Here is a 25,899-nt window from a genome sequence, read left to right as displayed (position 1 = left end):
CTTTTAATTAAGGGATCCCGGCGACAACCCTGTCCACCAGCCAAGTCCATCGCACTGCTCGAAAACAAAAAAATGGAAAAGCGCGTTCAAAAGCCGCTTTTCTTTTGATCCTGGACTTTCCGCTCTGAAAATTAGCAATTTGCAGGGCCAGGAGGAAAAGCAGAAACGAGGGCTGGAAAGGGAGTTTTAAAAGGTTTTCTTTGCAGCTGACCAAAGAGAATTTTCGGCGCTGCCTTGCTTTAATCATCGGCCAAACTTTGGGACTAATTGGTGAGAGTTTGCAAAATTTTGCGAAGGGTGATTAGCGGACACAAAACCGCGCTCCGGATCCCCACTGCCTTTGCCGGGAGGCTGGTCCGGCTATGAAACGGGACAAATCATTCTTTTAAAGGGTCGGTAGGATATAACATGCGAAATTTTTTTTTTTAACTTAAAAATGCGCAAATTAAGGATAGCAAAAGAACCTCAGTTGTATTCTCGCAAGCCTGCACCAACAATCAAGTGGTGGACAGGAGGCTAGTCCTCATTGTGCCAGACACATCTGCTTTCAATCCAGGTCACTTTCCTTCCTTCCCTTCTCTCCCTTTCCTTTCTCCTTCCCTTTCTTCCTTTTTTCTCCCTTCCTTCTCTTTTCCTTCCTTCCTTCCTTTCTCCCACCCTCTCTCTGGCCTTCATAATCCTCCAATTCTACCTAAAAGATGAAAAGTGACTCTTTTCCACTATGGAGACCTAACCCCTCCTCTCCTTCAAAATAAGGAAGCATAATCCTGGTTAGCTGTGACAGGCCTCACTTCAACTCCCCATTAAACCTGGATACTCCTGGCCAAAAGGCCAAGGCTTCCCGCAACTTGTAAGGATCATTTGCATTTCCAGAATTAAATTTTCTGCAGAGGAATATCAAAGCTGCCTCTTGCTTCCCACTGCTGTGTCGACAGATACTAAGCCTGCAATTAATTCTGCGGTTGAGGTTTTGCATGATCCAGGTTTAATACGTATGGATTTTTTTTTAAAAAAATCACCCTTAAGCCTATTTTTTTTAGCGGTTTCATCTCCAGGTTTCCTTATTTTTTTCGCTACCAACAATCCTTTCTTCATTAACGCCGGCGAGCTCGTTTTGCAGGCTGCTGGCATCTTTATTGAGAAGATGCATTAATCCTGGTCTTTTTTTTTTTTTTTAGAGAGGGGGAACAGATTAGCCCCTTCTGGTTTTGAAACCCGACAGGTTTTCAGGTACATCCCCCCAAAAAAACTCTGTCTGTGTGCGTCTGTGGTTGTGTGCTTCGCTGTTTTTTTTTTTAAAAAAAGACCCTCAAAATTCAGTAAATATTGCAGATATGAACTCGGCGGAGGAAAATAGATTTCCAATTTTAATCCCAGCGAATAAAACCTTAAAAAAAAAACTGCAGAAAAAGCTGCGCCAATTATTCACCGTTCAAATTAAGTTGAGGTTGGAAGGTTTTGAAAAGCTGATCCGTCCTGGTGCAGACAAATTTTTCCAGGTTTTTAACGTGTGTTCCTTTTTTTTTTTTTTGTCTTTTATGGAGTCACCCAAAACGCTTACTTGCTACTTGCACTCCAGAAACTGAATTCAGAGCGGAACCAGCAGGAAAGAAAAAAAAAAACTGAGTTTGTGCTTGAAAACTTGATACCCCTAGAGAAGCCGACGGGTAGAAAAGGCACAAAGGGGCACCCCGAGGATTTGGATTTGAGGGGGTCTTCGCAGACCGTTCGGGGGTATGAGGACGAGAAGGCAGAGGGAAATAAAGGGAATTTAATTTGACAAGGGGTACCGGCCCGATGCCCCATTACTGGTAGGTGACCTTCACACAAAATGTCTCCTCGTTCTTCCCTTCGGCGTCGTTGATATAAATCAGAATTTCCTCCTCACCCGCGTTTTGGCTGGGGGCGAACCTCAAGCCGATGGTGTAGGTCTCCCCTCCGCCCACCTGGAGGGAGAGCATGGAGGGGGATTAAGAAGGCTCAGGATGAAGCTGGTTTGGGGTGCCAACTGGGGCACGGCAAGAGATTGTCTTTTGTGAAGTGGTCACGCTGCTCTGGAGTCACCCAAGTTGGTCAGAGGGAAATGAAGGCGGACACTTGACTCTAAAGGAGGGCGATCCTGGTTAAATATCCGACATCCTTCTCTGCTTGGCCCCTTCTCTCCTTCCTGCCCAGGACAGCTTTGCACTCCCTGGTGCAAACCTGCTCTACAGCTTTGTTTGAGGCTCAGAGATGGCCAAATATGAACAGCATTGGTAGAAAACAGGGTTGCACTATGGGGGTCCCTGGTGCTCTCCGAGCTGGGTGGTTTTCTTGCAGACGTTTCACGACCCAACTAGCTAACGTCATCTGTGCTAGAAGGCAATGTGATTTGTGGAGAGGAGAAGGAAGAAGAGACCTGTGGGGTGCTTGGTAGGCAACGCCATCAGTGCAGTGTGCAGAGCACTGAAGATGTTACCCAACTGGGTAAGGGAACATCTGCATGAAAACAATCATGCACCAAGGACGCTGGGATTGCCTCCCCCCCTTGCCCAGAGGACCCTCCCCAGGGACCCCACCCGGAGCCCTCTGGGAGCACCTCCCTCACCTCAAAGGAGTCCTCCTTAAAATGCAGCAAATCCGGATGGTTGGTGTGCAGGAAATAGGCCCGCCGAGAGGGGTAGGAGTTGCTGTAGGTGATCTTCTTGTTGGAACCTTTCCCTCCCCCGGAAGGCAGCAGGATTTCGAACGCCTGCCGGTGGGAAAAGGACACGGAGGGGCTCAAGTGATCCGTGGCCAACCGCCTGGGCTCTTAGGGATGGAAGGGACCTTGGATTTATGACAGTCGCAGCGTCCCCGGCTCACGTGACACCCCCCCACACACAAGAAATGGGAAACAATTCCTCGTCCTCCCTATTTGAAGGTCCCCCGAGGCTCACCTTGGAGATGAAGGGCTGCCTGCAGGACATGGAGACCAGCCAGGTGGAGACCAGCTGGTGGAACTCAACGTCCACCAAGTTGAGGTAGATGAAGCGGCTGCCGGCGCTCTGTGGCTGCAGTCCGAGGTGCAGGTCCTGGACCCCGTTGGCCGGCAGGACGAAGACCCCGTCCGGTTCCAGCTGGAGGGGGGAGAGGAAGCGGTGTCCCGTCACGCCAAGGTAGGGCGTCTCACCTTTAGGGACAGGTCTGATCGCTTTACAGGCTTGGTCATGTGTAGATGGGGGACTTCAAACCCCAGAATTCACCAGTTCTTCCTTCCTCCCTTCCTTTTCCTTCCTTCCTTCTTCTCTCCCTCTCTCCCTTCTTCCTTCCTTCCTATCATTCCCTCCTTTCCCTATCTTCATTTATTCTCACTCTCTCTCCCTCCCATCCTTCCTTTCTTTCCTTCCTTCCCTTCCCTCTTGACCATTTATCTATCCTTTCTTCCCTCTTTCTTTTACTTCCTTCCTTCCTCCCCATTTCCTTCCTTCCTTCCTTTTCTTCTTCCTCCTCCCTCCCTCCCTCCCTTCCCAAGGCTGAGAAGCTATGCTGGGCTCCCTCCATCACAGGATGCTCTTTGGCCCGCAATAAATGCACCGTTTTTTACGTTTTTTACAACGTAGCCCAGCCCTGTTCAAAGCCGCCCTCCCTGGACAAGGCCTCCACCACAGGAGCCAATTCCCTTTGCCCTTTTCAGACCGGACCTCAAACTTGCCAGCGTTTTCTCTCCCGGACGGGAGGCTAGCCGAGTTTGCCTCTCTCTCACCATCTCCATTTATAATTATGACTAAAAAAATTTCCCCTAACGAAACGATCTGCCTCCAGGTGACCTCATTAATCCGGATGGCGGGCCAGGCGAGCTCTAGGACAGCTTTAATCAAAACGCAATTACCAAGCAGCTTCCCCCGTGATAAATTCTTTGCCGGCTCTCGCACCAGAGGACAGAGGACCGTCCAAAGTCACTGGCAGACTTTGGACGGGGCTTCCATCCCGACCACGTTGAGCGCGACCGCGACATTTCAGCAATCACACGTAAAAATAACAGCAGTCCTCCAATTACAACAGTTCGCTTAGTGACGAGGGCAGCCCCCACGTAGAGCAGGTCGTAGTAATCCAGACGGGGGAGTGGCTGGGAGCGTTTTGCTGAGAAGTCCCGATTGGGTCAACCTCAGGCCCGTTTCCCACCATAAGGACTAGACACTTGAATATGTTGGCGGAGTGACCGCCCAATTTTTCAGCCCCCAGCTAATTGGAGGAGCTTACCTTCATCTCGTGGGGGTGGGAGGTGAAGGCCTTCACCTTACGGAGGGCGTGGGTCCCCCGGAGCACCAAGGAAAGCCGGGTCAGCTGACCCAGGACACAGCTGGCCTCGACCCACTGCAGGCAGTGGAGGTAGAACTGCCAGACCTGGATGGGGGCGGCCAGCCAAGGGTCCCTGTCCAAAGGAAGGAGGAGAAAAGGGCTGTGATTCGCTTAACAGCTGTGGAAGAAAGGTCGTAAAAGAGGGCAAAACCCACTTAGCAACTCTCTTGCTTAGCTCCCTTGCGTTCATAACTCAAGGACTATCTCAAACAATTTCACTTGCTTTAATAATTAAATTTCAATCTCTAACGTTCCTCGCCTTCCTTTTAATTAATGCAGGCAGATGAGCCCAGCTTGATGGCCACAATCTCGATTTTTTTTTGGGCTAACGGCTGATCGGAGGAGTCTGAATCCTTTTAAAGAGGGCGACGCTTACGTATAAATCAACACGAAGAATCTCTGGATTTGGGGACTTGAGCCCGCAGCAACTTTCAGAAAGATGTCCTGGGGTTCTCCAGGTCCCTGGAGGAGAAGATCAAGACCAGGTTTAATTCGGTTCCTTTGGGAATTAAAATTAGGACACGGGATTTTGGGTACAAGTAGGTAGTAGTTGGAGAGATCCACCTTGCTGCATTCACACCATCGGTTCTGAGTCAAAGGGACGGGCTTTGTTCACCTGTGAAGGCCAGGTTAGCCTGTTCTGGACCCTCCCCTTGAACACTTCACTTCCTGCCCTGATCAATCGCACCAACCATACCCACAAAGCTTAGGGTGATCAACCGTACCATCTTCTTGGTCTCACAGATGACGTTGGGGTCACTGCAGCGGACAAACATCTCAAGGTCTCCCCCAGGAACACCTACAGGAGCCCCTGACGAGGAGAAACAGGGGGGTCTCAATAGCTGCTGATCTTTGAGGGCTTCAAATCAAATGTCCCTCTTCCTTTATCGGTGACGGCAACTCCAACGGACTGTGACCCACTCAACTAAAAACCTAACTAATGGGTGGGCTTCAACTCCCAGAATTCCCCGGCCATCAGGTTGATATTGAAGTCTACCCACCTTAAAGCCAGCTGGGGAATTCTGGGAGTTGAAGTCCACCTCTCTTAACGTTGCCAAGGTGGAGAAAAGCATCAAAAAGTCCTCTGGTCTCAATGCAATCGCTCAATTGCTGCTGATCAACTTGCAATGATGGGGCATTACGTATCCTAAACGTTCAGGATAGGGTCAATTTAGCCAGGAGGAGGAGAAGACCTGGGAGCCACCTGGGAGCGTGTGCCACAGAGGCAGGCGGATGGATTTCTTCAGGAAGGTCAGCTCCGGGTGGTAGAAGCGGAAGGTCTGATCCACGGCGTGGGGCTGGGATTCCACGCTGACGGTCAGGATGGCGAGGGGCTTGCCGCTGCCCACCGTGAAGGACACCTGGACGAGAAGAAGACACTCAGAGGAAGAGAAGGACTATCTAGAGAGAGGAAGGAGGAAGAGGAGGAAGAGAAGAAAAAGGAGGAGAGGAAGAGGAGAAGGCAGAGGAGGAGAGGGGATGAAGAAGAAGAGGAAGAATATCCAGGACACCACTTCCCCAAGGTTTTGTCTATGGTGTTCCTGACAGTGTCCAACCCACAAAGGAGGGAACTGCCCATCTCAGCGGGGTCACTAAAAGCTTTTCACCCCATTCAGATGACAGGTGCACCATCCTTCACTTCCTGCATTATTACCTTGATGCGCAGCGTCTCGCTGAACTTTCCGGAAGAGGTGGCCGTGCAGATCTTCTCACCTTCCTTAGAGGTCAGCTCGGGGGGACCTTGCTGGAAGTGGAAGAGATGGCATGGCAGGGGACCGTGAAGGAACCCCTCTCCCCCACCCCCACCCAGCCTTACATCTCCAACAAGGTTTAAAAGACAACAGTTACATGAATGCAGGTAGTCCTTGACTTACAACCATCCATTTAGTGACCGTCTGAAGTTACGACGGCACTGGAAAAAGGGACTTAGGACCAGTTTTCACACTTGAAGTCACCACCTCAGCGGCTGAACGAACAGAGGTAATTCAAGAACTCCCTGTGTGGAAAAAGCGAGGGGTGAGGGTTTCCCTACCTGCATCATGGCTGTCTGCTCCATGGAGAAGGTCTGGTACTTGAAGGGGATGTAGACCGTCTCCTTGGGACGGAGGTAGACCTGAGGGGTGAGGCCATTGTGAAGATGAAACATGTCCTCCTCCAATGGTGTGACCGTTTGGGTCAGTTCTTTAAAGCGCCTCCACTCTCTGACGTCCAAGATGATGCTAGGAGAAGAGCAAGGACCACATTAATGAAGAAAATGGAGATATGGTGGCTTTGGAGAGAGGGCATCTCCAAGGGGTTCCCCGGGTCATCTTCTGAAAATTATAGGTGGCCTCCAGATGTACCTCCAACTTCCACTGTCTCTTGGTTGGAGATCAGGCTGAAGATCAACAATACCTGGAGGACCACCTACTCCAACCAATGTTACTGAACCTGGTTGGCTTGTCCTGGGAACACGGGACAGAGAGTGACAACGCATTGCAGATACCTGTTGAGTTTGGGGGCCCTTCCTTTCCTACCGCTTCCTTCCTCCCCAAAGGAGTCCCACAAGGAAGAGATCAACCTTCTTCTCAATGGGCAGGTGACCTCCTGCTGTTCTCTACCTGAGTTCTGGGTTGTCTATCCTGATGGTCACCGTGTGCTGGACGCTGTAGGGATTCTTCAGGGCGAACTCAAAGAACTCGGCCGTGCCCAACGTGGCGTAGACGGTGTGGTGGGTGGTGATGGCTTGGCAGAGCATGGAGGTGATGCTCTCGGCTTTGATGCGCTCCCGGTACGCCTCGATCAGCTGGAGGTCTCGGGAGTGCTGAACCCGGTCCTCATGGCGCCCCTGGGGGGGGGAAACAAAGATGGCCTCAAGAAACAGTGGGGTGGGAAGTCCTCGGGTTTAATTAGAAGACATTTCTGATTCAAATCAAACGCAGTTTTCTGTTCTGCATCCCAACAGGAAGCATTCTTAAGCTTTCTGTTAAAGCTAGGACTTCCATCTGCCTCCCTCCCCTATGAAGCATAGGAAACTAGGGAGGGTCCCTTGTGAGATACTTCTCAGGCCCCTTTTCCTTCTGCAGACTCAGCTGCCTCTTATCTGTCTGTTGTATTGTCTGCATCCCTTCCTCCTGTTTCCCGAGGTCAACCTCACATCCCGTTCTAACTTCTGGCTGGCTGGTCCTGACTCAACCCCTCAGCAATGGCTTCCTGCTCAATTCGGCTCTGAATCTGACCGCCTCGGACCGCATGCATCCGATCCCCACGTCCCTCACCAAGATGAAGCTGCTTTTCCTCCCAATGTCGCCCTCCTGGGATTCCTTCCTCCGGACTGAAAGCATCCTCTCCAACTTTCGGCGTCGGGTGAGGCCGGCTTCCTGGTTGGCGGGCTGCAAGGCGGTGCTGACTTCCCGCAAGTGGGAAAAAAGGAGAGCGGCCAGCTCGCTGTCCACCTCGGCCAGTTTTTTAGCTTGGCACACGTTTCCGACTGGAAGAGATGCACCAAAGGGTGGCAGTCAAGCCAATCCACCTCAAACTCAGTTAAGGTTTAGTCAATGATGGTTTCCATCAGGCAATGACCGCGGCTAGGTTAAATTCTAAGCCCTAATAGAGTGACTTAGGACCGGTGGCTTGGTGACTGTTTGAAGTCCTTGACTTACGACTGGTGACTTAAGTGACCATTTGAAATTGAGATGGACCTCCCCAGGGCTACATACAACCAAAATTCCAAGTCTGAAGCCACACCCGCATTGTCACGTGACACTCGGTAACTAGCTAACATTTATGGCTGTTCGCAGGGCCTTGGGGTCCCATAATGGTAATTGATGGGGTATTTTTGCCTCGTAAAGTCGAGGACTCTCTGATAGTGCTGGGGAGCAGCCCGAAAGAAAAAAAAATTGCAAATCTTAGATGAAATCACAATTTTGTGCTGTTCAGTTCCAGTTAGGAGTTTTTGATCCAAGGAGGGAAGTTAGATCAGAACCGCTGGCACAGAACGAGAAAATTCAGTGTTATTTGTCGCTTAGCTGCCCTTCAATTGATTCCCCTGGTTCAGGCCGCTCTCCCCCAGCAGTGACAAATTGGCTGAAGTCATTTTTACAACACATACACACACGTACACACACACACACACAGAAGGTGGAAGTGCAAAAACTTCTCTTTTCTATTTTTTTTAATCTTATTCTATTATTATTTCATATACAGGCAGTCTGAACTTTCCTTGAAAAACCTCCAGCGATGGAGCACCCACAGCTTCTGAGCGCAGGCCATTCCACTGATTCATTGTTCCTCAGAACAGAGTCTCCAGTCCTCAGCGAGGAGGCCATTGCAGGCCTCCTTGGGAAAGAAGTGTGGGCACCCATCCAAGGAAGAGAAAATTAAAGAATTGAGACCCTTCCCAACTAAACCTGGGCCTGCAAATCAAGAAAAAACTCAACAAATTTATCTATCTTGTTGACCTTCTGTTTCCCCCCCCTTCCCCCCCCAAATCAAGGGAAACTTACCCCTGTGAGGGTTGATGGAGACCAAACTGCCACCAGGGAAGCCTCTGGCCCCGTCCTGTGAGGAGATGACCCGTCTGCAAGAGGGGGGTAAGGAGTGCGATCTCCGCAGCCCCCGTTCACTCCGGTGGCCTGTAAGAGAAGAGAAGGATGGGTTGTGTGTTGGGGGGTGCATCAGCAGAGCTCCACTCTCCTTATCCTGTTCATGGATGAGAGAAGGGGCTGGAGTAGATCAGAGATGAACTTCCCCTATTTGGGGTGTGGGGAAGAGAAAGGTAAAAAGATATAGAGTTGGAAGGGACCGTAGAGGTCTTCTAGTCCAGCCCATGCTCAAGCAGAACCCTAGACCATTAAGGACAAACGGCTGTCCGGTTTCTTATTGAAGACCTCTAGTGATGGAGCACCCACAGCTTCTGGAGACAAGCCACTCCATCCATCCATCCATCCATCCTTCTGCCTACCCATCCATCTCTCCCACCCTCCGTCATGTATCTTATCTGTCTATCTCAGGATCATAGTATCCTGAGGCTGGAAGGAACCTTGGAGGTCTTCTGATCCTACCACGTCCACCCTTGGACTTCAGGTTCTCCAATGACAGAGCCCCATCCCTCCAGAAAGCTGTTCCAGTGCTTAATAGCTGAGGACAATCCTCCTTATTTCAAGGCTGGCTGTGTCTTGGTAGACCTTCAGACCACTGGTCCTTGTCTTATCCTTGGGGGCTATGAATGAATCCGATCTTCTTCCCCTTGAGACCTCTTCATGGATTGGAAGACCACTGTCAGGTCTTCCCTTAGCATTCTCTTCTTTAGGCGGAACACATCCAAGTTCTTCCAAGATGACCTTCATCATCTCTGTCGCTTTTCTCTGTGGTCTTTAGGTCAAAGAGAGCCGAGACATCACCCCAGTCCCTAAGACCATACAACGGAGGAAGCTTATCCAAGGGCCTCACAATTGCATCACGTTGGCATGTCACTCATTCCAGATCTTCATACATGGAACAGGAGAGCGATGGTAGAAACCAAAACACCTTCTCTTCGCACAGCCCAAACCTGATCCTGGTCACGCTGGTGGAACGTGAGGAATGGAAACCTCATGAGGTGATCCGTGTCCTGCTCTAAAAACGTCAACCACATCCCACCAATCTCCCAGGCTTGGCAACTGTCGAGCTGGTGACTTTCATGTTCATCATGATCTGAAGGAGATGGATATATATATATTTCACACTCTTGTGGTTTCTCTTGGCCTGTCTCGCTTCTTCTCCTTGGAACAAAAAAAAAAAAATATCTCTGGATGCCTCAGGCGAGCTTCCATTTTGACAAGGAGACGGAGGAAACAAAGACGTCTCCTCTTCATGAATAATGAAGGTGATGGAGCAACCCAGATCTTCATCTCTCCGCCAAGGGGAGGAGGAAGAAGAGGCGAAGAGAGGATGGAAGCTGCTGAGATAGTCGCATCGGCTTCTTTGATCAGAGGAGAGACAATATCAGCATTTAGGGGTGACTGGAAAGCCCTGATGGACTGTCTCCTTGGCGTGAAACAGAACAAAAATGAGTTTCGCATTTATGACTTTTGAGGATTAGAGAGAATAGATCAGAGGAAGAACAGAGCGAGGCTGCAACCGGAGAGGAAGAGCTAAATTTATAATTGTACTTGTAACAAGATCAGAAAACACTTTTTCTTTTGCTTGCACTAGGAGCTTCCACTTTTGATTTCCTTGCTCTGCTTTCCCTCACGTCGCGTTCGTCCTTTATCTCGGTTTTATACAAGAATAAAATTATTAAACTTTGCGCGGAGTTGCACGTATGAAAACTTCTTGCAAGGGTACCTGGAGGGTCTCCGGTTGCCAAAAATCCATGCCCTCAATTTCCTTCCTTCCTTCTTTCCTATCACCTCCCTTCCTTCGTTCTTACCCTTCCCTCCTTCCTTTTCTCCTCCTTCACCCCCTCGCTTCCTTCCTTCCTTCCTCCCTTCCCTTCTTTCCCTCTTTCTTTCTTTCTTTCTTTCTTTCTTTCTTTTTCTTTCCCCCCCCCCCGCTTTGCAGTGGCACTCATCTTTGTGTGCTTCTGACCCCCGAGTGGGGCTCAGCGGGCCCTCTGCCTTTGACTTGGGGGGGGGGGAAACCACCTTGATGCATAATAGGTTTATCCAGTCCTTTCACAGCCCTGATGGCTCTTCTGATCTCCTCCCGAACCTGCAAGCCCAAAAAACTCCCCCCTCCCTCTCCTTCTCCTAAAAGTAAAATAAAATAAGGCTGGTGGCCTTTTCAGAGCAGAGGCAGAGGTATCAAAGGAGACACCTCCGGCGTCTGAGAGGCTTTGATTTGCAGCAGGGAAGGAGAGACGCTCCTTTCCAAAGACAGCCTCTCATCCCCGCCGGGTGCCGGGAAGGCAGCTTAAAAGGTCCGGCTAAGGAGAGCGGGAACCTTCTGGAGCCCCCTTCTCCGGCTTTCGCTCCTCCTCGCAGGCAAGGAAATTCATCTCTACAGGTGTGTGGGGGGGGGGTCCTCCAGAACTGGCCAGCCACCTTGAGCTCCAGAATGATACAAAATGCAGGATAACGGAAGGGACCTTGGAGGTCTTCTAGCCCAACCCCTTCCTAGACTATTCTGGACAAATGTCTGTCCGGTCTCTTCTTGAAAACCTCCAGCGATGGAGCAGCCACAACTTCTGGAGGGAAGCCCATCTGCTGATTAATTGATCTGGGATTATAGAAAAACAGGAGTTGGATGGGACCTTGGAGGTCTTGCAGTTCAACCCCCAGCTCAAGCAGGAGACCCTGGATGGATGGATGGATGGATGGATGGAAGGAAGAAGGGAAAGTGGAAGAAAGGGAGGGAGGGAGGGAGGGAGGACAGAAGAGATGGCACTCACCGATGTTGGCCAGGCGGAGGTGGAGCTGAGCCCTGAGGACCACCTGCACCCCGATGGGCTTGACCCCCCAAGGCCGGAAGCCCTGGCCGCTCAGCAGGCTCACGTCCGGCTTGTACTCCACGGTCAGCACTTCCAACTCGTGGCAGACCTGGACGGCCGGACGGCCTCGGCGGAGCAGGTGCTGCGAAGGGAGCCCAGCTGTGGCCAGTCACGGCTGAATGTGGGGGGCCCGTCTCCCTCTGTCCCCGTTGCCCCCACCCTGGAAATACAGGTAGTCCTCGACTTACAACCACCAGGGAGCCCCAAGTCTCTGTCGCTAGGGGAGAGAGACTGGCTAAGCGGCTTCTGCTCCATTTTACGACCTTTCTTCTGGCCCCCGTTTTTAAGCGAATGACTGCATCCGTTAAGCTGGTCTCACGGTCATTAAGCAAATCCAGCTCCCCCCCCAACTCTGCCAGTCAGAAGGCCGCAAAAGTGGATCGTGTGACCCCCCCCCCCCCGGGGACGCTGCGACCGTCATAAACACGAGCATCTGAATTTGGATCCCGTGACCCCTGGAGACGCCGGGTGAAAAATCGGACGTAACTCGCTTCTTCCAGGGGGTGACCTGCCCCCCGGTCGTAACTGGAGGACCGCTTTGGAAGCCTTTCCTCACCTACCTTCAGCTTGACGGCAGCAGATCCCAGCAGAAGCAGCGAGTCCCCGTCCCAGACGTCGATCTGCAGGGAATGCTGGGCTAGGTAGTGGAGGAACCAGTGCGGCTCTCCTGGCTTGAGGGAGGCCACGTCCACCGCGTACTTCAGGTGGAAGCCAGGGGGCGCTGCGGAGGGAAGGAGCGGGCCCAGTGCGTATAAGAGGGCAAGAAATCTCCCAGAAGCCACCTGGCCTGGCTCACTATCGGGCGGGTCCTCTCCCTATCAGTCTCCCCTGTTGCGTCCCAGCCGTACCGAGATTGGGGCTCCCGTCCGGGTTGATTTGCGCCAGGATGTGGGTCGCTGGCCCACAGGCCTGAGTCTGGACCAGCTGCAGCCGTGGCGTGGTGACCGGGGGGAAGCGGTAAAACTGGAAGGTGAAGTAGATGCTTTGGGGCCAGGTGGCAGGGCTGTCCTGGGCAGGTCTGGTGGAAAGAAAGGAGCGGAAATTCAACTGGCGAAGCCCGAAATCCTAGCACTCAGCAACCTCTTAAGAGTTCCAGAATTCCCCAGCCAGCTATGCTGTTTCCCCCCCCCCCTTACTCCCTAGAATGGAGAGATTGCAAAGAAAGGGATTACAAGAGAGTAAGCAGGCACACACTAGGGATATACATAAAAAGACATCCATTAACGCCTGGGAATTCTGGGAGTTGAAATCCTTAAAAGTGCCAAGGTTGAGAAACACTACACTGGACAAACCCAAGGATCCAAAGTAAAAAAAAAGCAGTTGTAAATTGAGACGCTGCAAAAGCCCGCAAAGGAGTAATTTCACAGTGCTCAGAGGAGGAACCGGAAGGCCTGGCCCACCTGCTCAAGGCCAGGAACTGCAGGTGGATCTCGTGGTCTGGCAGGAGGTCGGCTCCTTCCTGCTGGGGGCTGCAGGGGGTGGGATCGCTGGGATCCAGCATCTCCACCGGCTCCTTGTTGCAATCCAGAAGCTCCGGGAATCCGGCCGTGCGCAGGCGAGCAAGCGAGGCCCGGGTGGGGCCAGTGTTCGGGCTGGGGAAGGAAGGGGATTCTGAATCCTTCTTTCCTTTCCTTCTTCCCTCCCTACCTCTCTCTCTCATTTCTCTTCCTTCCTTCCCACTATGCTTCTTTCCTTCCTTCCTCAATCTCTTTTCTCCTTTCTTTTCATTTTTTCTTCTTTCCTCCTCCCTCCGTCCCTCCCCTTTTCCTTCCTTCTTTCCCTTTTCCTTCCTTCCCTCTTTTTCTGGGGCCTCACCTGCGCCAAGGTGCTCCTCCGAGGGCCAGGATGGGCATGTGGGCCGGCGTGAAGGGCAGCTCCTGCAGCTGGTCCACCAGGGACGAATCCTCAAGTTGGGGGCCGTAGCTCAAGTCGGACTCCAGGTGAGCGATGCCTGCTTGACTCTGCTCCGGCTGGGAGGGGAGGGAAGGAAAAGGGAGGATCCGAACAAGCTAAGCTGGGTTTTCCGTCAAAAAGGAAACCGGGAATTTTGGCTAGTCTTTGATTGCACAGGCCTGTCTGAAGTGGTTACCTCTCCGGCTGGCTGAAGACTGTCCTGGGACGGCTCAGCATCGCTGACCGGCTGCTGCAAAGTCTGGACGGTCCTCTTTATTGGGGACGCCGACAATTCGGACATCGACAACTGCAAGGAGAGGTCACTTGTGAAGCGAGAGAGCGAGCGAGCGGAGGCGAGAATCGGGCGCAGGGAGTCCTCGGCCACCACTGAGCCCCAAGTTTCGGTGGCTAATCGAGGCAGTTATTACGGCTCAATGGTGGTTGTAAATAGAGGACTGGCTGTTAACGGAAAATATTCCTTTGCTCCTTTTTCCTGCAGGGAACTAGACAGAAAGACTTACCCCGGGGCCCTGCGTATAATCCTGAGTAGAAACCAACATCTGGACGGAAGGAGGTGAACCTAGATAAGGACGAAGAGGAAGAACTGTCACCATAATCATAAAACACAGAATCCTATCATCCCAGATCAATTAACCAGTGGAACGGCTCGCCTCCAGAAGCTGTGGGAGCTCCATCCCTGGAGGTCTTCCAGAAGAGACTGGACAGCCCCTTGTCTGGAAAAGTCTAGGGTTTCCTGCTCGGGCAGGGGGTTGGACTAGATGACCTCTGAGGTCCCTTCCGACTCCTGTCATTCTATGTTCTAGGTTTTAGCATCTACTCAACAACCCCATTGGAATCCATCTCTGGTCCATGCCAAAATATTTCCAGAGCAGGAAAGGAGAGAAAAAACGAGAACGGACTGCACTCTAGTGGCTGGAGGAAAAAAAAATCTTGATTTATTTTTTTTTTCCTTTCTCTTTTCCTCCGTCGAGGGAAGGAAAAAAAGAAAAGAAAAAGAGAGAATCGGAGGCGGATCAAATCTAAACTGCAGCTCCGGTCCTTAAGCAGAGAGTCGAGGCAAGTCCTGGGCTTACAACCACAAGGGAGCCCCACATTTATACTGCAGAGGGAGACATATTGTTAAGCCCCACTTTATGACCTCTGGATGACAAGCAGACCTCAACTTATGACCATTTATTCCGCAGCCGTTTGACGTAACCATGGCACTAGAAAAAAGGGACCGATGAGAAGTCACCGGGACCAAAATTCCCATCGCTAAGTGTCGTAACTGTGTTGTAAGTACCCCCCCACACACTGTCTGTCATCACCTTGAACAGTCGTAAGTCCGGGACTGTCTGTTTCTGACCCCCACCGCTGTCCTGAAGGGCCTCCTCAACCTTGGAAGGGGTCTGATGGCCCCCCACATGTTCCCCCAAGAAGGAAGGTGGGATGGAACCCCTCACCGGGCGACTGGACCGATGGCACCCTCGTTCCTCTCTTGACGCCCGGAGGCTTGGCGGCCGTTCCCAGTCGTTCCTCGGAGCTGGTGGAGAACTGAAACGCCAGGATGCCCGATTCGACCTGCTTCACCTGCAGTTTTATTTAATACACATAGATATACATATGTATCTTTCTCACCTGGTTCTAGCTACCTGCACGGCAGTTGTGAAGCCAACCTGGTTTGATTCCCACAATGCTTTGCTGCGTAGATGAATGAAACGCAGGCTTAAATCCCAAGGGTCACCTCGAAAAAGTGGCTTGGGTTCTCCAAAATGAACCTTCTTGAGCTTACACATCGCTGCAGCCCCCCTTCCTGTCTTCTCCGCGTGCTGCCTCAGGACCCATCGTCCCCATCCACCACCACCACCACCGCCGAGATCTGAGATTCAAGAGCCAAGCGGGGAAAGGGTCTCTCACCTCTTCAGAGCTCATGATGTCCGGAGGGGTCTTATAAACCAGGACGTGGTGGGGGTTCAGCTGGGCTCCGCCTCGCAAGGGAAGGACCACGTCCGCGGGATTTGCATCCAGAACAGGCTGCCAAAGGGCCCAGCGGACCGAGTGCATGTAGGCTGCAGCCGTCAAGGAGGTCATTGAGGGTGTCTGAGGGAGAACGGATGGTGACAGATCAGGGAAGAAAGAGAGACAGAGAGAGAGAGAAGGGAAGGAAGGAGGGAGGGAGGAAAGGAAGGAAGGAAAGATGGTGTCTACCATCGCTCAACAGAGATCCTTGAGATACCCTGAACCTGGTGTCCATTGTATCTCAAAGATGTCCTTGAGGTGCCCTCAACCTGGTGTCCCCCAGCTCTCTGGGTAAGACAGTCCCATAATTCCCAAGCAACTGATGATCACTGGAAGAGACCAGCTTCAGAAAAGTATTTGCACATTCACAAAGAAGTCCACTCAATCGACCCTTGAATTACCTGGAAGAAGCAGAAGCAGCAGAAGCAGAAGCAGAAGCAGGAGCAGGAGGAGGAGGAGGAGGAGGAGGAGGAGGAAGAAGAAGAAGAAGAAGAAGAAGAAGAAGAAGAAGAAGAAGAAGAAGAAGAAGAAGAAGAAGAAGAAGAAGAAGAAGAAGAAGAAGAAGAAGAAGAAGAAGAAGAAGAAGAAGAAGAAGAAGAACAACAACACCCAAAGGTCATCTCCTACCTTCCCATCAGGTCCACTTGCAACAGAGAAGACATATTCCAACAGGAAGACCACTCCAAAAGCTGGGTGAGGCACCATCTCAGCCAGGTGGATGCGGCTTCGCAGGATGAGAGCTTGTCCCTCGGCACTGGGGGTGGAAGAAGCAAAGGAAAAGATCACCATGAACGTCCAGCAACTTCTTCTCACCACCTTCAAAGTTGGCTCTGGGCATCTGGGTCTTTATTTTCTCTGGAGACGCAACCATAATACCTGAATTTGACTTCAAGGAATCTTCCAAATCTTCTCCAACTTGGTGTTCTCCACATCCATTGGGACCTCAATCCCCATAACCCACCAGACCAGGATGCTCAAATTACCATGCTGGTCAAGTGAATTATGGATTCCAAAATCTGGTTGGGAAAGGCAACCTAGCTCGAGAGAGGTGATCCCCTCTCAAGGGTCAGCAAGACAATCTTTTGTCATCAGAAGAACGACCCCTGCTCTCACGTCCTCACTACATGCATGGTCATCTTGGGAGCTGGCTTCGTTCCCGTGGTGTCCCCAACGATATTCATGCCTTCCATTCCCCGGTTCTCACCTGCTCTTGAAGGGACTTCCTTGTTTCCGGCGCACGCTGTCGGCGCTTCCCCGAGCTCTATCGGCCTCTGGCAATGCCACGGGGACCACCACCACCACCTGGGGGGGCTGCACGAAGCACAAGCCGTTGTGGACGCCAATGTGTAGCCGGCGCTCCTGGATCATGAGGGAGGTCCCGTCCAGGATCGAATTAGCCTGGATTCGATCACAAGAGAACAATGAACTCACCCCTTGGTACCCCATCCCTAGGAAGGTGGATTATTACAGATAGCCCCCGATTTACGACCATTTGAATTTACGACGGGACTAAAAAGAGGGACTCGTGACCAGTCCTCTCACTGACGACCGTTGCAGCATCCCCATGTCACGCGATCAAAACCTGGGTCCTTGGCAACCGGCCCGTATTTAGAATGGTTGCAGGGTGCCAGAGTTGTGCGATTGCCATTTGTGACCTTCACAAGCAAAGTCCAGGGGGGGAAAGTTGGATTCGCTTAGTGACCACGTGATTCACTTAATAACTGGTGGTTTTACTCGACAACCGTGGCAAAGGAGGTCATGAAATTCGAGGGGCGGGGGGTTGGACTAGATGACCCCCCAAGCTCCCTTCCAACTCTCTCATTCTGTGTTTAGCACAACTCAGTGAACAGTTTCCTGGCTCGGCAAGAGAAATTCCAGCTCTAATTGTGGTTGGGTGTTGAGGAGGACCGAGATTAGATAAGTTTTATTTTATTTATTTATTACTGCCTTGATTTGTGGCCCACCTGGCGGTTCAAATTAAACCCCAGCGGGGACCAAAATGAGGGTTTCTGAGAAATTTCTCAAAACTTGGAAGCAGCTTCTCTCCCCTCTTCCGAAAACGGGTATTTCTGGCAGGCAAGTTCCATTTTGGGCCGATGATGCACCAAGGAGATGCACTGCCCCGTGGGGTGCCGGGTGCTAATTTTACGCCATCTGTCATAAACTAATAAAACTCAAAGCTGCCCCAGAGTGATTGCGGGATATTAAACCGTTTCATCTTCTCCCTCTTTTCTCCTTAAGGTCATTATTGCTTTTCTAAATTACGGGAAGCTCCCGGAGACGACATTAAAACTTAGGATTCGCTCTCTGGCTCCATCCATCTCCAGCCGGGCCCTTCCAAAACAGCTCATTAGCGCTTGCCCCTCGTGGAGGGGGGGGGACCATCAGCATTGTAAACGGGCATCCAGGAGGCTGATAAGAATTTTCCTCTTAGACAGAAGGAAAACAAAGACCGTAAGGCAGCTCCCAGGCTGGCATTCAAACAGAAAAAAGAAAAAGAAAAAAAATGAAACCTTGGATATGGAAAAGATCTGTAGACAAACAAATGAGGGAAAAGGCTGCGGTTGTCCCCATAATAGAACGTCTATTCCTCTGGGAAATCACCCGTTTTTCACCATCGGAGAAAAAAAATTCAAAACCAAAAATATAAAATAAAAAAAATCCCAGTTTGCTAAAATTTGTTTTGGGGTTTTTAAAGAGAATCTGTAATCCTTGTGGACTGAGAACATAATCCAGAACAGTGCTTGACACCCTAAAGTAGCTGCTGGGGATGGCCCACAAGGCCGAGTTCTTCAACCTTAGCAATTTTAAGGCGTTTGGACTTCAACTCCCAGAATCCTCGCTGGCTTCAGCGGGAGGACAACCTAAGACAGTTGTAGCCAAGACTGCCTCAGCGCCTGGTGGAAACATGAGGATGCAAAGAGCTTAAGCCTGGCCCTGATCAACCATGATGGCCCCAATTATAATTACAATCATAGCTATAATTAAATGGGATCTGAGCAAGGACAATTATTGGCGTTCTTGGTTTAGTTAGTAGCTTTTTAACGACAGAAAAAGAGACAGAGAGGAGAGATGATAGATAGATAGATAGATAGATAGATAGATAGATAGATAGATAGATAGATAGATAGATAGACAGACGATATAAACAGGTAGATAGATAAAAATAGATGAGATAGAAGATAGATAGATAGATAGAGATAGAAAATAGAGATAGATAAAAACAGATGATATAAATAGATGATTGAGATAGACAGACAGACAGGGATGAGTGAGAGAGAGAGAGAGAGAGAGAGAGAGAGAGAGAGAGAGAGAGAGAGGGAGGGAGGGAGGGAGAGATAAATAATACGGATAAAGAGACAGAGAAGACAGACAGGCCCACCTGCTCGTTCATCAGCAGGCTCAGGAGCTCCTCCTCAAACCTCTCCAGGGAAGGGTACAGGTGGACAGCCAGCCTGTCCAGGTACCAGGTCTGCGTCTTCATGAGTCGGGGCTTCTGCAAAAAGTCTCCTGCAAAGAGAGGAGACAAGTACAGGGTCAAAGACTGAACTAAACCACGATGGAGTCCCAAGTTTATCTCGCTAAGTGAGACCTTTGTTAAGTGAGTTTTGCCCCATTTCACGACCTTTCTCGCCACGGCCGTTCAGTGAAACACTGCAGTTGTTAAAGTTAGCAACCCTGAATTTTGATCACGTGACCATGAGGATGCGGCAAAGATCGTAGGTGTGGAAAACGGGAGGGAGGGAAAGGGTTATGCATACCTTCAGGTGCTGCTAAGACCCCAGGGACCCTCTCCCCACGGGACACGGGGGTGTTCTCGGGCAGGAGATGGTAAATGACCTCCAAGGGTGGGTGGAGCTGCAGGGTGCACTGCAGGTGGCTGTTTTCCATCACTGTCAGGTACTTGTTCTCTAAAGAAGAAAAAAGGACAGAGGGAAAGAAAGAAGGAAAAGAAGATAGAAAAAGGAAAGAGAACGGAGGGGGGAGGAGAAAGAGGGACGGAAGAAGGGAGGGAGGGAGGATAAGAGAGAGTGGAAAGGAAGGAGGGAGGGAGGACAAAGAGGAAAGGAAGGAAGGAAAGGGACAGAATGTGACGTAATAAATTAAAACTGCATCAGGACAATTCGAATCTATACCAAAACGAAGGAGTAGCTGCAACCAGTGAGAAGAAGGTTGAGTTATCTTGAATCTGAACTCAACAATTAGGAGTTGATTTCCAATAGCCGGTCCCTTTTTCTCCTCTCCTCGCACCCTGAACCAGTTCCCCCCCTCAATTTTCCAACCTTGCAAGGCTGTTTTTCTGAGGATTTCTCAGCTGCAAAGAACACAGGGCCTGGCCTGTGCAAACCACTGGGCGCCCTGCGACTTACTCTCTATGGGCTCCAGGAGCAGTGGGTGCAGGAGAGCGCGGGGGGTCCCCTGATACAAAGCAAGCCTGCAGAGAGAAGGGGAGGATCAGATCAGAGAGAAAAAAGGAGTTTTTGAGAGCTGAGTTGGTGATTGGCCCAAAATCACCCAGCTGTCCTGCCTAAGGTGGCACTAGAACTCACCATCTCCTACTTTCTAGTTCAGCATTTTTATGTTCACCACGAGGTGTGCCCTTCACAGTCCCTGCCAAGGTGTTAATTCCCACCCCATCTGGCAGAAAGGCGCTTGCTTTTAGAGAACCGTCTAGACCAGTGTCCAAGTGACTCCTTGCCACCGATTCCAACCACGTTTCATCCCGAAGCTGACCAACATACCCTTTGCCCGTCGAGTTCCAAATCACCGGCTCGGATTTGCCGTTAAACAACCGGAGGAGCCCGAAGCCACAGCCGAGTTCCTGGGGGGCCATGCCCTGTCCCTTGGCGGTCGCCACGATCTCTAGCACCATCAAGACACCGGGGTGACCCAAAGACGTGTGGAAATACACCGTCTAGGAGGGCAGAGGGGAGAATTTCAGGGACCACAAACTGTGGACCCCCGTGTGCCGAACCCATTTTGAATCCTTAAATGAGAGGCATCAGGCTTGAAGGGGGCTCCCTGGAAAGAGGTTTGGATTGAAAGAAAATGTAATTGAAAATTAAATTAAATTCTTTAAAAAATAAAATGTAAGAGCGCCCAGCTGCAGGGAGGACACTAGGATCATTAGCTAGAGGGCAAGTTCAGCGGGCAGAGAGTTAAAAAGTTCTGGCAGCTTTTTCACCCGATTCCTGGAACAACAGCACCCTCTGCTGCTGGTTCTGAAAGACCAGCTGTTATGGGATGGAGAGCCCACCTTGACCACTGAACTGGGAGGATTATTAGGAAGCAGGCAGAATTTTTTTCCCAATTCTGGAGAAAATTCTTTTTCTTTTTAAGAGTGATATTTTGCAGGGAAGATAATAACCAGTGCAGGGAAGGAAATTTTACTTATTGTATTATGAAATTTATATCCTGCCCACCGGAAGAGGGACACCCTCCATCGCAGAGGACCCAGCCTATGGGACCCACCACAACTCACGAACAGGCCCTTACCTCGTTGAAGACCACAGAGGGTGGCTGCCCTGGGACGGATTTCAGAGGCCTTGGGGTGCTTCTCCAGGTCCTGCCAAAGAACTGGTGGTAGGCCACATCGAAGAGCGAAAGGCGCAGCTGGAAGGCTACCTCCACCATGCTTTCAAGAACTTTCTGTCAAGAGATGGACCAGGGAGGGGAGGGTGAGGGACGGAGAAGCAGAGGGGGCAACATCACAGATCAATAGGAAATATCAAATTATAAAGGAGTAGCTAAAAGAGGAAGGACAGGAATTGCACGGAGTTGATCAAGTCTTGCTTTACACTTGACGGTAGGATTTGGGTTGTCAACTTGATGTCATTCACGTAAGCCCTGAACCTGTGTTTGTCAAGCTTGGTCACTTTGAAAGGGGTGGATTTCAACTCCCAGAATTCCAGACGGAGAGAGGGAGGAAAGGAAGGAAAATGAAAGGGAGGGAAGAAGGGAGAGAGGGAAAGAGGGAGGGAAGGAAACCAGAGGAGAAAGAGAAAGAGGGAGGGAAGTGGCTGGTCAGAGAATTCTGGGTATTGAAGTCCACACACCCCAAACCTCTTAAACCTACAAACCACAGAACAGAGATAATAAAATCACTAGAGACAGCAACTTAAAAGAGGTTAAGGAGATAAGGACTCCTGCCTTGAACGGGGGTTGGACTAGAAGACCTCCAAAGTCCCTTCCAGCTCTATTCTGATTGATCTTACTTGTTTCAAGGCACTCCCGTGCACGCTCTTCAAGACGCACTGAAATGGCACCGATCGCTGGAGTGGCAAATTCGGCCTCCGGACGTTACGGGGAGGCACGGTTAGGCTTTGGCGGAAGATCTTATGCCACTCCCCCATCCTGGGGACCAGGTGTGGTGGCACCTTGTTTCACCTTGGCCTCAGGGCTTCCTGCCTTTAAGCATATAAAAAATAATTGTTTCGTAAGTAGGGAAGAGATCCCTTCATTTCTTAGAGAAAAGAGTAGACTAGAAAATCTGAATCGTTGTCAAGATGGCTGCACACCTCTACATCTGAAGGCTCTAAAGCAGAGTTTTCCCACCTTGGCAGCTCCCAGAATTCCCCAGGCATCCATGCTTCCCCCCCTTCTCATTTCCCCCTTTCCATAGTGGAGAGATTGCAGAGGAAGGGATTAGAAGAGAATAAGCGGGCCACGATGGAAATACACCTCCAAAGGAATGCATTAGCGCCAGGGAATTGAAGTCTGCACTTTTTCAAACTAAGATGGGAAAACATTGATATAGAAGTATAAAAAGTACCAGCTTTCAAGCCAAAAAACTCTCTTAAACATGTACCGAAGGGATGGTATTTGAAGGACAAGGTCTTCCTACACCAGGAGCTGTCGAATTTCAGCTCTTAATTTAGTTGCTTGTTTGACACTAAGCCTTTTTTTTTTTTGCAAGGTCACAATGATTCAGAGATTTCACAGGGAGAGCTGAAGAGAAGCTGACTTCATCAGAAAACACACTCCAGAAAAAAAAAGAATAAAAAGGGCCCCAAAGCAATCTGCAAAAAAACAACAACAAACCAAACCCAAAAGAAATAGCCTTGATTCTTAGTCAATTTTTTGCATTCACACTTTCAGTTTTACGTGGAATGTAATTGGCACGAAACTCTCTCCATGAAATCATACCATTTAATAAATATATTAAACTAATCAGCGGAAGGGCTTCTCCCCAGAAGTTGTGGATGCTCCATCACTGGAGAATCCTTAAGAGATTGGACAGGCACAGATTCGCTTAACAATTGTGGCAAGAAAGGTCATAAAATGGGGCAAAGTTTGCTTAATAAATGTCTCACTCAGGAGCAGAAATTGTGGTTGTTAAATTGAGGAGTACTTGTAGTCTCTTTGTGTCATATCTGTGGGATGCGCAGCTTGAACGTGGCCTATGAAGCTGCAAAATAGAGATTTGCAGATAAAAGTTCCTTGCCGGAAAAAATCAGAAAGTCCTCACCCCTTGACACAATTTGCCATCAAAAAAACAAGATTGCTTCTTTCACCATCTAATCGCTGCCTCTAGGAAACACAATATTTTTTTAAAAAAAAAAAACCCACACTATTAGGAGCTGCAGAAGTGGCAAAACGTCAAATTTTCCTGCTAAGCAGGATGCTAAGCAGCTTAAGGCTACCGAAACCCTGTTTTTTCCTCCCCTTGGAAGCATTAAATCCACATACTTAATGTTCCAAGCCATGCGCTAACACTGGAAAAAGAGAACATATTATGTAATTCGTCCTCCCACTAAGAGCCACGGATATATCGATGCGTTTGCTGATTTCTTTTAACAGCAGCTGCACATTGCCCCAGTACAAAAAAGAACAGCAGAATTAATCAAGCATTTTAACACGCCGCGTAAATAGGCAGGCGACAGCAGCGTGAGGTTAGCCTGAAAAATTGTTATTTTTGTATGCTTTTAGGCTAGTAAAACGCTCTGCTGAGTAAAAACACACAGTACAAAATGTTCTTAGAAGCAAGCTGCTTCTCTCTTTTTTCCTTTCTTATATGGCTGCGAAGGGCACAAATAAAGCACAAATCCAGAATAAAGGAATGGCTATAAAATGCAATTTAACTGAATTTTAGGCCCAAATGTGACGAGCAATTTAGCCAGGAGGGCAGCCAGCTGATTTTAAACTGGCAAATGTCCTGGGGATTTATATGTTGATCTGTCCTACTCAAGCTTCACATGACCTCAAAACCTTGTCTGTTCATTCAAGAGTTAAGTCCGCAAATGTTATGTCTGAAAACACAATCTGTTCACACTACAGGTAAATATAAATAAAAACGTATTTTTTTTAACTCACACGGATACTGAGATACTGTGTATTCTACCAGATACACACACACATACACACACACTCATAAATGCAATACAAAACATATGCATACAATACCTATAAATATATGAAACCTATAATACACGCGTGCAATGTATAATTTATATGCAATAAGCACACATATATGCAATATAAACATGCAATATAAAACATATATGCAATATCTAAACGTGTACATATATACAATAAACACAAAAACAATAGAAAACAAACATATATACATATATATACATGCAATATATAAACGTATACATAGGTAAAGTATGTATACGTGCAATATATAAACACTTAAGGAGATGAACGCATGCACCCTCCCCTAAAACAAAGCTGCCCCCCTTTTCCACCAAGCATTTGGGGTGCCCTCCCCAAAGGTCGCATTTTCCATCTTCCCCTTACACTAAACCACATTGTAACCTGGTTTTAAACCCCACCTTGGTCATTCCCAGGAAAGTTCAGCCTTGGCCAACTTCCTTGGGGACCCCCCCAGCTGAAACCCACGAAGGTCGCCCCCTTTTCCACTCTTATAGCCTTGGCTACCTTCCCCCATAGCCTCACATACTTAAAAGGCCTTTTCTTGACGCCATTTTGGGGGGGGGCTTTCATAAGCACATAATTTCACCCCTTCCACCTCAACAGACCCCCCTCCAACTTTGGGGTCCTGGGAGGGAAGGGGAGGGGAGGAAAAGCACTCTCCACATGCTCAGAGGCACACTTGTCTCTGTCAGTTCTGGGGGGGGTTTCTGAGAGGAAGTGGGCGGAAGGGGTTCTAGGGCCACTGAGACAGCGGAGGGAGGGCAGGAAGGCCCCCAACTCCCGCCGGCCAATCAGCGCGCTCTCCCAAAGCCTCCCGAGGTCGGGGCTGGCGGCAGCCAATCAGCGGACGCCACTCCTTTCCGTCCCCCCAATGGGGAGAGCCGAGAAAAATCTCCCCCATTCTCCTCCCCTCACCTGCCGTTCCCGCGCTCCCCTTCTTTCGGTCGGCGGCCGCCATCTTGGTCGGGGCGTACCACTAGCATCGCGGGGGAGATCACACCAAACCCTCTCCTCTTCAGTTAAAGCCTCTCTGACAAGACAAGCTGTTTGAGCTTCCCTTTGCGCTCCTCCACATTTTTAACGTCCTCTCCTTCCTCACTTTGCCGCCTCTACTCCTCCCCTCCCTCCCGACACGGCTTTTATCTTCCTTCCCCCCCAATTCCGGTAAATGGTTCGACCCAGCAGGCGGGCCGCCATCTCGGAGTTGTAGCAAAGCCGTTGCCAAGGGCGACTCAGAAAGGGGCGTGGCCCGATGCTAAACCAAAGCCCCATGCGCGGGAAAGATGGGGAAGACATGTGGTTGCGTTGCGCTCCCTTTCTGGTCGTGTGAATGCGGGTGTTACCTTCCGAGCGTGTCCATATGAATGTATGCTGCCTCCTCTTTTGGGGAAACCCGGGATGATAGCCACGGCTCCCTTCTTCTACCATGACAACCCTGCAAAGTAGAACAAGGCATGGGATTCTATCGATAGCTACCTTGCAAACAATTTGTGGCTTGGCAATGTTGGGTTAGCCCAGCCAATGGTCCTTTATGCTGTAGATCTTAGTTTAACAGTATTCTAGACCTGTTTTTTTGGAAGTTGGCAATTTTAAGGTGGGCCGACTTCAACTCCCATCAACGCTGGGTGGGGAATTCTAGGAGTTGAAGTCGACCCATCTTAAAGGGGCAGAGATTGAAAAACACAAGTACAGCTAGTCCTCGACTTAGGACCACAACTGAGCCCAAAATTTATGTTGATAAGTGAGAAATTCGTTAAGTGAGTTTTGGCCCGTTTAATGACCTCATTTGTTAAGTGAATCACTACAGTTATTAAATGAGTCACATGGTTGTTAAGTGA

At 49.9% G+C, this 25,899-nt stretch overlaps 1 protein-coding gene across 10 annotated transcripts in view; it reads right to left on the bottom strand.

Annotated features, from left to right (window-relative positions):
- NPHP4 (nephrocystin 4) overlaps window positions 1-25,840 on the bottom strand; it is a 124,794-nt gene extending 98,954 nt beyond the window's left edge. Inside the window, exons 1-30 of one of the 10 annotated variants that reach the window (XM_039367375.1) lie at window positions 25,405-25,840; window positions 21,898-22,090; window positions 21,179-21,331; window positions 20,425-20,597; window positions 20,053-20,117; window positions 19,444-19,593; window positions 19,065-19,192; window positions 16,887-17,080; window positions 16,310-16,436; window positions 15,581-15,763; window positions 15,127-15,253; window positions 14,185-14,243; window positions 13,860-13,970; window positions 13,586-13,779; window positions 13,171-13,362; window positions 12,619-12,788; window positions 12,331-12,491; window positions 11,672-11,852; window positions 8,805-8,933; window positions 7,578-7,789; window positions 6,921-7,147; window positions 6,353-6,539; window positions 5,975-6,064; window positions 5,525-5,681; window positions 5,046-5,131; window positions 4,697-4,782; window positions 4,222-4,393; window positions 2,919-3,098; window positions 2,588-2,731; window positions 1,162-1,946 (exon numbers count right to left, since the gene is read on the bottom strand). In XM_039367375.1, coding sequence (XP_039223309.1) covers window positions 1,806-1,946; window positions 2,588-2,731; window positions 2,919-3,098; window positions 4,222-4,393; window positions 4,697-4,782; window positions 5,046-5,131; window positions 5,525-5,681; window positions 5,975-6,064; window positions 6,353-6,539; window positions 6,921-7,147; window positions 7,578-7,789; window positions 8,805-8,933; window positions 11,672-11,852; window positions 12,331-12,491; window positions 12,619-12,788; window positions 13,171-13,362; window positions 13,586-13,779; window positions 13,860-13,970; window positions 14,185-14,243; window positions 15,127-15,253; window positions 15,581-15,763; window positions 16,310-16,436; window positions 16,887-17,080; window positions 19,065-19,192; window positions 19,444-19,593; window positions 20,053-20,117; window positions 20,425-20,597; window positions 21,179-21,331; window positions 21,898-22,035 — 4,317 coding nt within the window. In that variant the 5' untranslated portion in view covers window positions 22,036-22,090; window positions 25,405-25,840 and the 3' untranslated portion in view covers window positions 1,162-1,805. Of the gene's footprint in view, window positions 1-1,161; window positions 2,355-2,587; window positions 2,732-2,918; window positions 3,099-4,221; window positions 4,394-4,696; window positions 4,783-5,045; window positions 5,132-5,524; window positions 5,682-5,974; window positions 6,065-6,352; window positions 6,540-6,920; window positions 7,148-7,577; window positions 7,790-8,804; window positions 8,934-11,671; window positions 11,853-12,330; window positions 12,492-12,618; window positions 12,789-13,170; window positions 13,363-13,585; window positions 13,780-13,859; window positions 13,971-14,184; window positions 14,244-15,126; window positions 15,254-15,580; window positions 15,764-16,309; window positions 16,437-16,886; window positions 17,081-19,064; window positions 19,193-19,443; window positions 19,594-20,052; window positions 20,118-20,424; window positions 20,705-21,178; window positions 21,332-21,897; window positions 22,091-24,459; window positions 24,916-24,976; window positions 25,092-25,404 lie in introns of those variants that run through there. The other 9 variants (XM_039367372.1, XM_039367377.1, XM_039367373.1 and 6 more) reach the window with 9 other exon arrangements.
- Window positions 25,841-25,899: the final 59 nt, after the last annotated feature.

The sequence above is a fragment of the Crotalus tigris genome, unplaced genomic scaffold, assembly GCF_016545835.1.
Source record: "Crotalus tigris isolate CLP2741 ecotype Arizona unplaced genomic scaffold, ASM1654583v1 scf7180000020588.15403103151:6194809, whole genome shotgun sequence".
In the NCBI taxonomy this organism is placed as follows: domain Eukaryota; kingdom Metazoa; phylum Chordata; class Lepidosauria; order Squamata; family Viperidae; genus Crotalus; species Crotalus tigris.
Note: the sequence above shows the minus strand (reverse complement) of the source record. Positions and strands in the feature narration are given on the sequence as shown.